Source organism: Sceloporus undulatus, chromosome 7 (assembly GCF_019175285.1).
Source record: "Sceloporus undulatus isolate JIND9_A2432 ecotype Alabama chromosome 7, SceUnd_v1.1, whole genome shotgun sequence".
In the NCBI taxonomy this organism is placed as follows: domain Eukaryota; kingdom Metazoa; phylum Chordata; class Lepidosauria; order Squamata; family Phrynosomatidae; genus Sceloporus; species Sceloporus undulatus.
This window is the reverse complement of record NC_056528.1, coordinates 24,830,619-24,845,251: the sequence shown is the minus strand read 5'-3', so window position 1 is coordinate 24,845,251 and position 14,633 is coordinate 24,830,619. Positions and strand designations below refer to the sequence as shown.

At 44.9% G+C, this 14,633-nt stretch overlaps 1 protein-coding gene across 4 annotated transcripts in view; it reads left to right on the top strand.

Annotated features, from left to right (window-relative positions):
• MKNK2 (MAPK interacting serine/threonine kinase 2) overlaps positions 1–14,633 on the top strand; it is a 32,917-nt gene that overhangs the window by 6,795 nt on the left and 11,489 nt on the right. For all 4 annotated transcript variants that reach the window (XM_042479946.1, XM_042479944.1, XM_042479945.1 and 1 more), the window contains 8 exons: positions 3,983–4,064; positions 4,278–4,379; positions 5,557–5,654; positions 10,495–10,574; positions 11,181–11,254; positions 11,351–11,455; positions 11,789–11,844; positions 12,477–12,572. In XM_042479946.1, coding sequence (XP_042335880.1) covers positions 3,983–4,064; positions 4,278–4,379; positions 5,557–5,654; positions 10,495–10,574; positions 11,181–11,254; positions 11,351–11,455; positions 11,789–11,844; positions 12,477–12,572 — 693 coding nt within the window. The remainder of the gene's footprint in view (positions 1–3,982; positions 4,065–4,277; positions 4,380–5,556; positions 5,655–10,494; positions 10,575–11,180; positions 11,255–11,350; positions 11,456–11,788; positions 11,845–12,476; positions 12,573–14,633) is intronic.

Here is a 14,633-nt window from a genome sequence, read left to right as displayed (position 1 = left end):
CTTGGGAACAGAGTGCGAGTGTGCACTCTTGTTGTGGCACTGATTTTTGCTGAGTGAGCATGGTGCGCTGGCTTCCGCTTTTGCATTGAACAAGTCAAAGGAGGCTGGGTGCAATTTTGGATTTGTGGCGCAGGGCTGTGATGGAAATGTGTATGGGGACAACCCTCGCAACCTGTGGCTTTTGGAAAGCCCTTTCCAGTGGCGTTTTGAACCCATGGCTCAACATTGAGAAGAGAGGAAACTCTGCTTGTGTGGACAGTCTCCTTCGTCTCTCAGGGATTCCCAAATTTGCCTTGTTATGTGCACAAAATCACATTTATTCAATGTGAACAGCAGGCTAATTCTGCAAAAGTGCAGGGAAGGATGTGGTTGTTGTTGTTGTTGCGCACTGTCTAGTCCTTGCTGGCTTATGGCGACCCTTTTGTGGGGTTTTCTTGGCAGGTTTCTTCAGAGGGGGTTTGCCATAGCCTTCCTCTGAGGCTGAGAAAGTGTCACTTCTCGTCCAGAATCACCCAGTGGGTTTCCATGATTGAGCTGGGATTTTAACCCTGGTCTCCAGAGCCATAGTCCAGTGCTCAAACTGCTACACCATGTATTGGTTTCAGCGTTGGACTGGGAGACCCGAGTTCAAATCCCTGCTTGTTATATAAACTCGCTGGGTGAGTTTGGGCAAGTCACACTCTCTCAGCCTCAGAGGGTGGCCATGGCAAACCCTCTACTACAGTGGGCCCTTGGTTTCCACTGAGTTTTGCTTCCAAGACTCCCATGGATATCAAAATCTGGATGCTCAAGTCTCATTATATACAATTATACACAATTATATACTATTTTTATTACTCCTACAGTGGTCCCTTGGTATCCGCTGGCGTTTGCTTCCAGGACCGTCCATGGATGGCCAAGTCCCATTAAAAACCATGGCATGATTAAATGGCGTCCCTTAATATATCAAGTAGCAAAATCCAGGTTTGCTTTTGGGAATTTATATTTGGTTATTTTCGAGCCGCGGATGCTTGGATCCACAGATTAAACCCAGAGTGGACCCAGAGGGCTGGATGTCGTAATAAAGGATGTGGAGTGGAGACCTAACCTGCCCTTCTTAAATGTCCTGAAGAGAAGAGGCGCTCCTCATTGCTCCGGCCGCCTTGTTCCCATTGCGCAGGTGGGGCAACCGAGTCCAAAGCCCCAATCCTCCCTGCTTATTAAACTCTACCGTGGGGTGTTTTGGCGTGGCTTCTCCTCTTTCCTCCTCCGGACCCGTCGGTTGGCCTCTAATGGGCGCTCCTAATGATGGCATGACGCGTTTTGGGTTGGAGCGCATTGTGGGACCGGTTGGGCCAGTCCTGACTCCCAAAGAGAAGCTGTCACTGCTTGCGTTTGGCTTTGGGAGTTGCAGCTCCCGTCGTCCCAGTCCATCAGATTTATGGCGTCCGACGTTTCATGAGTTTATGGTGGCTTTGGGGTTGGATGCCTAATGGTGGGCTGTGTGAGTGTGGCTGAAATTGTGCTTGCATGCAAGATTTGTTCAGAGGAGGTTTGCCCTTGCCCTCGCTTGAGGCTGAGAGAGTGTGACTTATACCCAAGGTCCCCTGATGAGTTTCCATGGCCGAGCGGGGATTCAAACCTTGCTCCCCCCAAACTTTCAAATATGGAAGAGCTCTGTTAATTTGGATTTTATTTCCCCTGCAGAAAACATGTCTGTGCTGCAGAAACAAATGTGGTTTGATGCCGTCCTCCTGAAGCCTGGGACTTGTAGTTTTGCAAGGCAACGTACCTCTTGGACAGGCAAAAGACTACAAATCCCAGGAACCCATAGGTTCAAACTATGCATCCCAGGAACCCATCGGATGGAGCCAATGTGCTCAAAGTGGTGCCAGACTGCATTATCTCTCATCTCCTCAACACAAATCTCTCCATGCGTCCCCTCCATTTCCAAACCCAAAGTGTGTTGTGTGTACGGTTTCTCACTCGGTCCACCCATCATCCCTTGTGACGCTTGGAGTTTCCTGCCAGTATTTTTCCGCCTCGCTCCGTAATTGTTTCAGACACTTGGGCGCATTACTGCCTCGTAATCTCAAATTAACGTCCTCCGCCATTCAGGGGACAAAAAACCCAAACAAAATAAAATACGAAACCCGACAATGCAAGATGTCAAGTGTGTGGGTGCATAAACATATAATGTATATATACACATATATAATTCTCATTATTTGCTGCAGAGGTCTTGCAGCTTCTTGAAAGGCCCTGGGTTTATTTTCTTTCTGGCAAGGAACCAAACCAGCAGTGCAGCATTTAAAGCTCTTATTTTTTCCCTCTCAAGTGGGAAAGGGAAGGAAGGCTGAGTGGGCGGATCAAATGGAATAGTGGCTCCTTCTGGGGGGGGACTCGTGCAATGCGTATTTTCAGTCCCTTCGCTGCTCCTCTCACATATCTCTTTCCCTTCCAACTTGCTTGCAAGAGTGATGCAACTTCTCTTGCACCTCGTGGTTCGGGTGGTGAGATCCGCTGGGAGGGGAATTCCAGGCTTGTTATGTAACCCTCCTTTTGCAAAATTTGCAGCGTATTTTTTGGCTCTGCGCTGCTGTTGTGGCGGTTCCAAAAAAGAAAAAGGCCATCTATCGCATTGCAAGAGCGGGAAGAAAAAAGTCTGGAATAAAGATGCAATTCCTGCAGATGTGTTCCCCGGCTATTAGAACAGAGAATTGAGTTCGAGAGGCAGAAAGGATAGGGATGATAGGTTGCAGCCCTGCAAACAAGGAAGAGTAGCTGAACTGTGTTTTAACAATGTGGGTTTTAATTGCTTTCAATTGTGTTTTTGCACAGTTTATAACAACCCAGTTGCACAGCTTGTGAAATGAGGCAGCCAAGAATATTTGGAAGGCTACGTTTTTCATATGAGAGCCATTGTGGTGTTTGAGTGCTGGACTAGGGCTCTGGAGACCAGGGTTCGAATCCTGGCTCGGCCATCAAAACCCATATTGGGTGACCCTTGGGCAAGTGACACTCTCTCAGCCTTAGAGGACAGATATGGCAAACCTCTGAACAAATGTAGCCAAGAAGACCCCATGATAGGTTTGCTTTAGGGTCTCCCTGGTCGGAAACAACAACAACCACCCATCTTAAGTAGATACTCCAAAATCCCAAACCTTTCTGGACCCAAGCATTTGGGGTAACCTTGTATATTCCAGGGAGGGTTTCTGCAGAATAGATTTTGCTGGATGCTGCATTTTGAGAATCTGAATGGCCTTGGTTTCTTTTCCCAAGGTCTGGTTTCCAGCAGAGGAGACGCGGGGGTGTTTCTTCTCCAGGGCCGTCCCAAATAAACATTATGAGTTGGATCTCTGGCCAGCTGGCCCAAATTACGTTCCGGCCGAGGCTTGTTCGACAAGCTCTGGGCTTGTTCTGCCCTGTCACTTAGCCCTCCTCTGTGACCTCTTTTGGAGTCACACCTATCCCTGGTGCAAACTGGGAGGGAATCTGGTTCTGCTGCTTTAAAATCACCATCATCATCATTGTCCATCATCATCACAGGGGTTGGAATCTTGCCACCTTCAAATATTCTTGGACTGCAACTCCCAGTATTCCCTTAACACTGCTTACTAAGGCTGTTGGGAATTACAGTCTGACCACCTCGAGGGAGGGAATAATAATAATTATCCATCATCATCATCATCATTGGAGTTAGAATCTTGCCACCTTCAAATATTGACTGCAATATTCCCTTAACACTGGTTATGCTCACTAGGACTAGGAATGGTTAATGGTTAATGCAAACCATAGTTTCATGTGATGTGTAAATGGGACTTGAATACAGCAAGATAAACATGGGAATGTATGTGATGCCCTGCTAAAATTACAATGAAGCGCTAGGCTATCATCCAAACCTGCCTGGTGGCAAAAGAAATTCCTTAACAACATTTTTTAAAACAAGCAAACCTGGCTTATGCCTATCTGTAACTCCTTTTTGCTTTGATTTTCCTACCAGGGCCAGAATCCATTCGACCTGGAATTCTCCCAATCAAATCACTTGGAGTCTGTCTTTAACTTTGAATGTTCATCTCGGCCCGGTAAGCTCCTTAATTTATCTCTATTATTATTATTATTATTATTATTATACACGGAGATTGACAGTAAGGCATTTAAGTCTTGTGGGGAATCAAACCAAACAGGTGAAGTTTGGGATCCCACGCTTGTGCTAGAAAGACTTTTCTTTGGACCAGTCCTGGGTTTGCAATGCTGCCTTACTATGACTTTGCTTTTTATTTTTTTACTATGGACAGACATGCCTTCAAGTCAACCCATCGACATCCCCAATGCCAAGAGAAGAAACAAGAAGAAAAAACGCTGCAGGGCAACAGATAGCTTTTCAGGAAGGTTTGAAGGTAAGGATGCAGCAGTCTTTTAAGTCGCTAGTCCACAATGTGAGGTGGAGAGGAGAGATTGTGCCTTTCTCTCCTTCCCTATGCAGGAAAAAATATTTCAGTCGAAGCACTGGATTGGACCGCAGCCTTCGGAGAACGATGTTGCAAAAGGATATTTTTAAAAAGCCGTTTATAAACATGTTTACATATTAACTTCAAAAGCCCATTTTGCAAAGCACAGTGCAACCTTTCAGTGATCCAGAGAACAATAAAAGCAAACAGGCAGCGGCTCAGTGATGAAATCCTCACAAAGGGGTTCAGGAACAGAGAGCAATAAATGTCCCAAAGCGGACCAAAACCAAAAGTCTGTTTAATCCGTTTTCAATGCATTACCTGGAAGGAGGTGATGGTTAGCAGAGGCCCCTTCGTAACAAGATTTCCACTCGGTTAACCCTCTAGTTTGCATGTAAGCCAGGCTTTGGGTTGCCTCTGAAATAATGACTAGAAACTTAAACACCATAAAACAGGGATAAGCAAAGCTTGCTAGCTGCATGTGCCTCCCAAGCCCTGCCAAAGGACTCCCCTGAATACATTTATTTTTTAAAACAGTTGGCTTTGTAGTTTGCTCCTGAAGTTAGGCAAAAAAAAGCTAAATACGCTCCAGACACACCTCAGTTAAAAAAGCTTCTGATCAAGAGCTTTGCTTCCCTAGCTCTGTTTTCCTTCTCATCCTCTGTCTAGTGGGAGGTTTTTAGCATCAGCATTCAGAGGATGTGGAAGCAAGGATGGAGAAACGCAAGGCTTTTTATTGCAGCAGAGTGTTTGCAGTAAATAATGCAATTAAAGCTTGAGGTGGGAAGGAACAGGAGTCGGCACTAGCTGATCCTATTACAGATGTGTGTGGCTGCTTACAACAGGCAAGGTAAACAGCAGCTGCCTCCAGAATCCCTTACTGAGCGTATGTTGAAAGGTAAAACTGCAGAAAGGAGAAAGAGGGAAAATGCAGTTTGGAAAGAGCCTTCAAGGGATGGAGTGTGTCCAGAGGAAGGGTCCAGAAACCATAAAGCCCTGCAAGGAGAGACTTCGGTAGCTGTGAATGTTTGCTGTGCAGAAGAGAAGGATAAGAGGAACCCATCAGCTTGTGCTCCCTTTACTGAGGTCTTCCCATTTTTCTTTCTCTCTGCCCTCCGATCTTCAGATGTTTACCAGCTCAAAGAAGAAGTCCTTGGCGAAGGAGCACACGCAAAAGTCCAGGCCTGTGTTAACCTCATTACCAATAAGGAGTATGCAGTGAAGGTAGGTGTGTTGATAGGTGGCAACATCTATCTGAAAAGGAGAGCAAAATACCTCTCTGTGTGCGTGGGCCCTTGTTTTCCGCTGGGGTTTGGTTCCTGGACACCCCCCCCCCCCGTGGATAACAAAATCCGTTGAGGCTCTCAAGTCCCATTCAGTACAATATCATAGAAAATATATAAAATGGTAAAATCAAGATTTGCTTTCTGGAATTTATATATTTTTGAAGCATTTTCAAACCATGGTTGCTTGAACCCTTGGATTAAAAAAGAAATCTCTGGATAAGAAGGGCTGACTGTATATATACTGTATATACTCATGTATAAGTCTAGAAATTTAGGGCAAAAAAAATGACCCAAACAACCTGAGTCTACTTATCCATGGGTCAAAGTACGTAGTGTATCTTAACTCTTATTTAAAAGAAGGAAACATCCCCTGGTGAAAAACAGGAGTGTAATCAGTTCTTGAAGCACTGACTCCCTCTACTCTCTCATCCATCCAGCCTTAAGAGTAAGCTGGAATTTTGTTAAGTTCTTTGATGTTGTTTTGCTTTGCTTCATCCTTCAGATAATTTGCTAAATGCTCCTCAGTTTTACCCTTGCCATGGGTCATAGCAAAATCCATGATTTTGGCCTCAAAACTTGCCCTTGACTTATATATGAAGTCGACTTATAGTTGTGTACATACGGTATATTTGTCCTGGGAACGTGGGGCTGTTTCTTGTTTCCGGCAAAGCCGCAGACCCAAAGGTTAGACTATGCGCCTGGGAGGAAAGTCCCAGCTTTTATGGCCTCTGCAAGAATGGTTTTGTGGTAGGCCAAGATTGGTATGGGAGATCATCAGATAACAATTTCTAGACAGGTTTTGGGCTGCTGACAAGCCAGTGAAAATCTTTGCGACTTGGGCAAGGTCTCTCTTGCTGTCTGCGCATACTGCCTGCTTTCTTTATCTTTTCCTCCTCTCCTCTCTTTCCCACACTTCTTCTTTTCTTTGGTTGTGCTTTGATGGTATCTTTTGGTTTGGACTGGATGTCCCTTGAGGGTCTCTCCCAACTCTAGGATTTTCTTCCTTTAAGTCATGATCTCTCAAATTGGGAGCCCTGAGGCGTTGCAAAGGGGTCTTGCTTGGGCAATTGCAGAGCGGTCTTGTGGAGTTGGAAGAGGGTCAAGTTTGCTCCGTGAACACAAGTGGGTTTTGAGAAGTGGCATCCCTAACTGGCTGGCTGTTGTCTTCCTCTTGTTTTATCTCCGCTCTTGTTCATCCTGACCTTAATCCATCTTTGTAAATAAGCCGGTCGGTCTTTCTAGACTGCCTTGCATTTGCAGTCTGGAAATGAGGATAAGAGGGTGGCGGTTTGAGTGCCTTTTCGTTTTTGTTTTAACCCAGTTGGGTAGAGGAAATGTTCTATTCTTGGTCCAGGTCTTTAGCGTTACAGAGTTGAGGCCAAAGAGAATTGGATGGCGTTTGGGTCCTTGACATCCCAGTGATCCTTCCTGCCCTACCTTGCAGGGTTGCTGAGTGGCTTCTGTTGTTGTCAGAAGGTCATAATGCATAAAAATAACTATACAGCCCGGCCACTGACTCCCTTTTACAGGCCTTGGTTGAATTACCTTGCTATTAGGTGCAGTGGGTTCACTGCTATGGCTGCAAATGGTATCATAGAAAAACATGACTTTTTGGCGCATGGGTGGAGGCTGTTCTCTCTTCTCGACTTTAACCCAAGCTCTACCTGAATTTAGAGAAGTGAGAGGCAGGAAATAGAGCGTGAATTTTCACTCTTTACGTGAACCTGGTGAACCTAACGCTGTCTCAGTTCGTTTCCTTGAGGGTTATTTTTTAAAGTTTGGTTTCTTCTGCTTTAACTCCTTCCTTCTAAATCAGGACTGGGCTGCCTGCCCCACAGTCTTGCATGGATCAATAGCTGCCCATCTGCTCACACTTCTTGATAGAGAAGTGTGTCAAAATGGGAGGCGTGTTGCAGAATGGAGCGTACTGCTTTGGGGTGGCTTTGTGTGCGCGTCTGGCGGAAATCAATTTCGAATGCTCAAATACACTTGACAACAAACGCTTCCCTCAAGTCGAGCTCGTTTCCTGAGATGCTAGCTTTTCCCGGGGGGCCCAAACTTAGTGAAGAGAGCAAAATGGAGTAAAATACAGGTTGGGTCTCCTTTATCTTGAATTACTTCAAAATCCAAAATATCCACATGGGTGGGAAATATAGTGGCACCTTTGCTTTTCTGATCAATGTCCACAAACTCTGTTCGTGCACGAAATTATTGTGTATAAATTTATCTCCAGGCTATGTGTATAAGGTGTACATGAGACATTTCGTGTTTAGACTTGAGTCCCATCTCCAAGATATCTCATTATGTAATGTTCCAAAATCCGGGAAAGCATCCAGAACACTTCTGGTCCCAGGGCATTTCGGATAAGGGGCACGCAGCTCATTAAAAACCCTTGAGATGTGTTCTCAAAACATACGAGAGGGAGGCCGTGGTGTGATGGAGCAGTCCAAACTGTTGTCGCTTTTTGCCATGCAGATTCTTTGCGGCCTCAGCTTTCCAATTTGATCCTTGGTTAATTTTTTTTAGAAGAAACCCTGTTCCTTCTAGCATGTCCTAACAGCCACACAAACCCAGGAAGATCCTGGAAGCCTCTCCGGCATCTGTTTTGCGCAGATGTGGTGTTGTGGGGAACAACCCCCCCCCAAAAAAACGGTTGTGAAATCAGGCGGCCAAGGGGAGGGGCAATGAGAACGGAGGTGGCAAGGTTGTGACCTCCGTGGGCAGCAGGGAGGAGAGGAACAGCTGCTTCGGCCCATTGTTTTTGGCGTCTCTCCAGGGACTTTGCAGAAGAAAAAAATTACTGGCAGAAGGGGAGAGCCACTGAAGGAGACAGACGTTCTTTCTTTTTGTCTTGGGCTGCAAAGAAAAAGAGGCAACTCAAAAAACACAACAAGGAGCCCAGAGCGCCACAAATCATCTTCAAGGGTGCATCCAGAAAATACCCAGATTCAGTTCTCATTTTGTTTTGCGATCCGTACGCCTGGGGTTTATCTCATTATATTTTCCATCCGCTCCCGGTGTAGGATCAGAGGCTTTAGAGACCAGGTTTTTATTTTAACAATTTATAAATGAGTAAGAACAGGAACAAAATCTGGGACTTTCCATCTATCTGGATACCCCCCGACAGCCTACCCCAGAAAAGGGTTTTTGTAGAGAATCTCTGTTCTTGCCCCTCTTGCAGAGATTCTCTTACAAAAACCCTTTTCTGGGGTAGGCTGTCGGGGGGTATCCAGATAGATTGAAAAGTCCCAGATTTTGTTCCTGTTCTTACTCATTTTATACGGGTTAAAATAAAAACCTGGTATCTAAAGCCTCTGATAATCTAATTCGCTTCTCTTCCTCCCTAGCACTCATACGAGAGTCTGGAGCTCCATAAATTGAATTATCCACTGTCCAGAAAAATCATGTGCAAGAGACTTGGGATCTGGAAATCTAATTCTCAACCCCATGCAAAAAAAAAAATTCCATGTGCTAAAGAGGCAGAACAAATGTAATTATCCAACTAATAATCCAACTTTGCAAAAAAGCAAAACGAAACACCTCAATATACAAGAGATTGGGTTTTTAAAAAATAATCTGAATCGCTTGCCCTTTCCTAAATAAACTCATAATACAAGAGACTGGGTGTCTGAAAATAATCTTAATTCTTCACCCTACAAAACTTGTCTGGAAATCCATAAACCGGGTTCTCTCCCACACACCTCTCATCTGATAAGCAAGAGTTGTGCTAGTTGTGACCATAATCGGTTGATTGATCATAAGCAAGCGTTGGCATTGTTTTGTGATAAACAAGGATGCATTTATTTCTTTATTGCTACTTGCTTCTTAGGGTCTGAACTTAATTCTTGCTCGGAGTTTACGGGGTGAACGAATGAGACGGTCCTGGAAAAGTCCCAAAATCTCTGTGCCAATTGCAGTTTAAAGAAAGAGAAAAGGAACAGCTGCAAAAAGACCAACTGTTCCTTGATTCCCAAAGAGACAATAGTTTTTCTGTGACTTGGAGTGGGAGGAAACATGGACTTTTGGAGAGGTTGAGGGGACAATTTTGCGATCCAAAATTTATGGCTGTTTTTTGCAGTCAGTCGCCTGGTTGCTCCGATTCAAAGGCTTGAACTCCTCTTACCCCGACAAGACTGGAAATGTCTTGTTCCAAACATCTTAGAAATGTGGGGTGGACAAAAGAGGTCAAAAACAAGATTGGGTGGAGAAACAGCCTCCAGAGAGACTTGGCAGCCTAAAAAAGTTAGGAGATTTTCTGCTGAAAACTCCCCAGCGTGGAAACATGTATTTTTCCTGCAAAGTTTCAATATTTGACCCCCCCCCCCCCATATTTTTAAACAATCATTCTGCAGATGGGACCCATTCACACCACATAATTGTAGCACTATAATTCTGCTTTAACTGCCATGGTAACATGGCATGGCATGAATTCTAAGTTGGAGAGAGAGTGACTTACCCTAAGCCTTCCAATGGGCTTCAGTGGTTGAGCTGGGATTCAAGCCCAGGTCTCCAGAGTCATAGTCCAATGCTCAAACCATTGGACTACGCTGGCTTCTCTTAGATTGTTGAGTGTGCTAAATTTAGTGTGCGTCTCAGTAGTTTTCCAAAACAGAGACTGTTCGGTATGCAGGTTGTCGCCCCCTTATCCGAAATACTTCAAAATTGCCCACCTGGGTCGCAGAGAGAGTGGCACCTTTGCTTTCTGATGGCTCAGTGTACACAACCCGTTGCCGATTTTAACTGTTTCACTCTTCCTTTTTTGTCCCCCCTTTTCAAAGATAATTGAGAAGCGTCTCGGACATATCCGAAGCCGGGTCTTCCGAGAAGTGGAGATGCTCTACCAGTGCCAAGGACATAGGTATTGGTGGGGGGATTAAAGTGGCAAGATTTTGGCATGCGCTGGGTAAGCGAGTGGAAGTGGAAAAATCACAAAGAACAAAACACTGTGGTTTTCTTACCTCTGAGGACACTTCTCTAGGTCCTTTAGCACAAATCTGTAGTCAGTGTCTGCCAGACATTGACCATAGAATTGCTCTGGAGGACCTACAATTACCTTAGAGAAGTATTCTCCCTAGGAATCTCTAGGTCCTACAGGACAAGCTTGTAGTCAATGCCTACCAGACATTGACCATAGAACTGTGCTGAAGGACCTACAAATGCCTAGAGAAGTGTTCTCTCTAGGGATCTCCAGGGCCTCCAGCATAAGTCTGTAGTCAATGTCTGCGAGATGTTGACCATATAATTGTGCTGGAGGACCTACAAATGCCTTGCGTTCTCTCTTGGAACTCATAGGTCCTCCGGTGTAACGTCTGGTGGATATTGACCACAGCGTCGCACCAGAGGACCTAGAGATTCCTAGAGAGAACACATTATTCAAATCTGAATGATCGAAGTCAAAACCACCAATGTGGAGGGCTGACTATAATGCCTTTTCTTCTTCTTTCTCCTTTGTGTCTGACATTAGAAACATCTTGGAACTGATTGAGTTCTTTGAAGAGGAGGACCGTTTCTACCTCGTGTTTGAGAAGATGAGAGGAGGCAAGTGGAGCAGGAAATGGTTGTGTTTGTGTATTTTGTTTCTCTCAGCTTGGTTCTCATTAACATGGCTTTTCCCTTTGTGTTCTTCCTCCCCAGGCTCCATCTTAACTCACATCCATCGTCGGCGCCATTTCAATGAACTGGAGGCCAGCATGGTGGTGCATGATATAGCCAGTGCCCTTAATTTCTTGCACAACAAAGGTGGGTAAAACACGCAGTCTGGTTAGGGCTAGGGGGGCAATTAGTCAACCAAGCAATTAGTCAACCAAGCAATTCAGCCCAGTTGTTCAGGGTTAGGACACAAACTGGGGCTCGCATCTGGCCTCTTGTCGGTAGAATTTCCCAGTAATTTTAGCCCCCCAATATCCAGTAGGTCCAGTTGAGTAATAAAATAGCGTCCCTTATATAAAACGGCAAAATCAAGGTTTGCTTTTGGGAATTAGAAAAATAGAAAATTCGAGCTGTGAATGCAGAATCTGTGGATACGGAGGGCTGACTCTAAAATATGGTTTGTTTGTTTATTTGTTTTAACAGGAATAGCACATAGAGATTTAAAGCCGGAAAATATTCTCTGTGAGAGTACTAATCAGGTAAAATGTGATTTAAGAGCTTCCCTGGTTGAATAGCCAAATATCTTAAAGCAAAGGGACCTGGGTCTGAATTGGCTTCCTTAGGCGTGATGGCCACCCCCCCTTTAATTAATATAATACATGGGTCATCTTTTGGGCCCACCCCTTTTGCCTCTGGCTCTGCCCTCCAACACAGCCAATGAGAACGTTTCTGAAATTGAATTCGCCTCTCCGGGTGAAAGAGATTCCCTAACTATGTCTTAAGAAGGCATTCCCTTTGGGAGCTGCAAGATCTAGGAAGGAAGGGGCTCACTAATAATAAACTGCTTAATTTTTATTGATTGATCTCTTTGTGTGTGTGATTTGTTTCTATTGATTTGCCTACTGTTTTTTAATGGCTGGAAATAGAATTTCATGATTATGTCTTTCATTTTATAAGCCACTTTGAACAGTTCCCCTCTTTGCCTAGGGAAAATGTGATATCCGTGTCTGCAAAATGGGATATCAGTATCTATAAGTAAATGAAAATGCTTCCAGATACTAGTCCGAATTTTGCTAGTATATTGGGTTCTTTTGCTCTTTTTAAAAGAAATCAACAGGTTTTCCCACCTTTGTCTTTATCTCTTTTTCTCTCTCATGGTTGCAATTGATAGGTTTCCCCGGTGAAAATCTGTGACTTCGATTTAGGAAGCGGGATCAAGCTCAATGGGGACTGTTCTCCCATCTCCACCCCCGAGCTGCTCACTCCGGTAAGCCCCATAACAGGGGATAATCATATTTATTTTTTACTCGTCTCATCCAACAACAACAACAACAACAACAATAATAATAATAGGTTTATTTGAATCCGGGTGGGTTGGGGAACAACAGCAAATTAAACCAATTACCCGGAGCCACATTTGTCCATTTCATATGTTTTATCTTTAAACCATAAAATCTAGCCCTGCCTTTGTTTACTAGAGCCAAGATCTTCTCTTCTTCCTCTGCACTAGATAACTAATGCCTTTCAACACCACTTTAACTGTCATTGCTGTCTCCTACAGAAACTTGGGATTTGTAGTTTGGTGAGGCACCTGAACTCTTGGGCAGAGGAGGCTAAAGACCTTGCAATACAATAAACTGCAGCACTCCAATAGGATGGAACTACAGCTCTTAAAATGGTGTCAAACTGCACTAATTTTTACAGTCCCAGGATTCCATAAAATGGAGCTATAGCACTTAAAGCGGTGTCAAACTGCATTATGTAGATGCACCCAAATCCTAGGATTCGATCAAATGGAGCTACAGCCCTTAAAGTGGTGTCAAACTGCACTAATATCTACAGTCTAGATGCACCCAAATCCCAGGATTCCATAAAATGGAGCTATAGCGCTTAAAGTGTTGCCAAACCACTTTAATCTCTACAATGTAGATGCCCCCAAATCCCCACTTGAATGCCATGGCTCCATCTTAGAAAATCCTGGAGTTTGTAGATTGGCGAGGCCCTAGCACTCTTTGGCAGAGAAAGCTTGTAATGCTGCAAATCCCAGGTTCCCATAAAATGGAACAATCGCACTTTAAAGTGGCATTATTTCTGCAATTTAGATGCACCCTGTGCTGGATTGAAGCATAGCCCTGGCATGCAAGATCCTTACACAGACATCCTTGAATTCCTTTGTTTGGCACACTACCCCCGCCCCCTGGCCAAAACTTGCTGAGATCTAGCAGGATGGCAGTTGCATTTGGGTTACATAATGCTTTTTAATTTCCTCCCTTCCGTGGTTTCCCTTCCAAAGGCAGCAGCTGGTTTTCCCAACCCCGGCTGTTTCTCTCTTCCCCCTTCTCCTCCTCCCCTCTTTGGGAAGAATGCCGAAAAATAAAAACCGACCCTAGCAACAGCGGAGGGGATTGGCTGGCGGATTGGGCACGCTCCCGCCCCTCTTTGACGTGGGAAGGAGGCAGAAGTGGGTCAGACCGAGTCTTGTCTGTGGGGCTGGAAGGGAAGGAAAGCCCTGGACATTGTTTGGCCTTTCTTTTCATTTTGCATTTGCACCTGGTGGCATCTGGGTTTGCAAAAACGCCTGGCGCGTTTGCAACGCATTTCTCTTTGCGTTTGCTGGGAGAAAGTGTCTGCTTCCTCCCTCCCCCCTTTTTCCGGCCCACTCCTCTCCCTTCCTGTGTTTAAAAATAACCACAGAAACTCTCCTTTCAAAATGAATAAATAAGCAGACGCAATCCTCGTTTTGCAACGTTTGGTGGCTGCATCTGTTTGTCTGCCTTTGCAGAATTAATGCAGTTTTTGACCATTTTGAAATCCTGAAATGTGTAGTTTGCGGTGGCCTTGCCGACAAAGAGGAACTCGCTCATACAACTGCAAATCCCAGAATCCTAAAGCATGGCGCCATGGCAGTTGCAGGAGTGCCAATACCCAGAATTCCCCAGGAAAGCTTAAAGCTTGTTCTGAAAGACCATGGCTCTTTTTGGATTGCAGCACCCAGAATCCCCCCAACAATGCCTAGAGCAGCATTGCTCTTTGGGATCACAGTAACCGGAATCCCCCGGCAGAGCTTGGAGCCACAGCTCTCTTTGGATTACAACCACCAGAATTCCAAAGCAGGGCTTTGTAAAGCCCAGAATCCCCCAACCTATCTGGCTGTCATGGTGTGGTCCCAAAATAACAGTGCTTTGAGCTGGGTTTAAAAGAGCCAGGGGTGGGAAAAGGTCTGTATTTGGAACCACAAGCCAATCCAAAAACAACTTGTTTGCAAGCCCTTTAAAAGAACCAAAACATGAAGGAGTTTTCTTACCAGAACAGTATTTGGCAGGGGGAT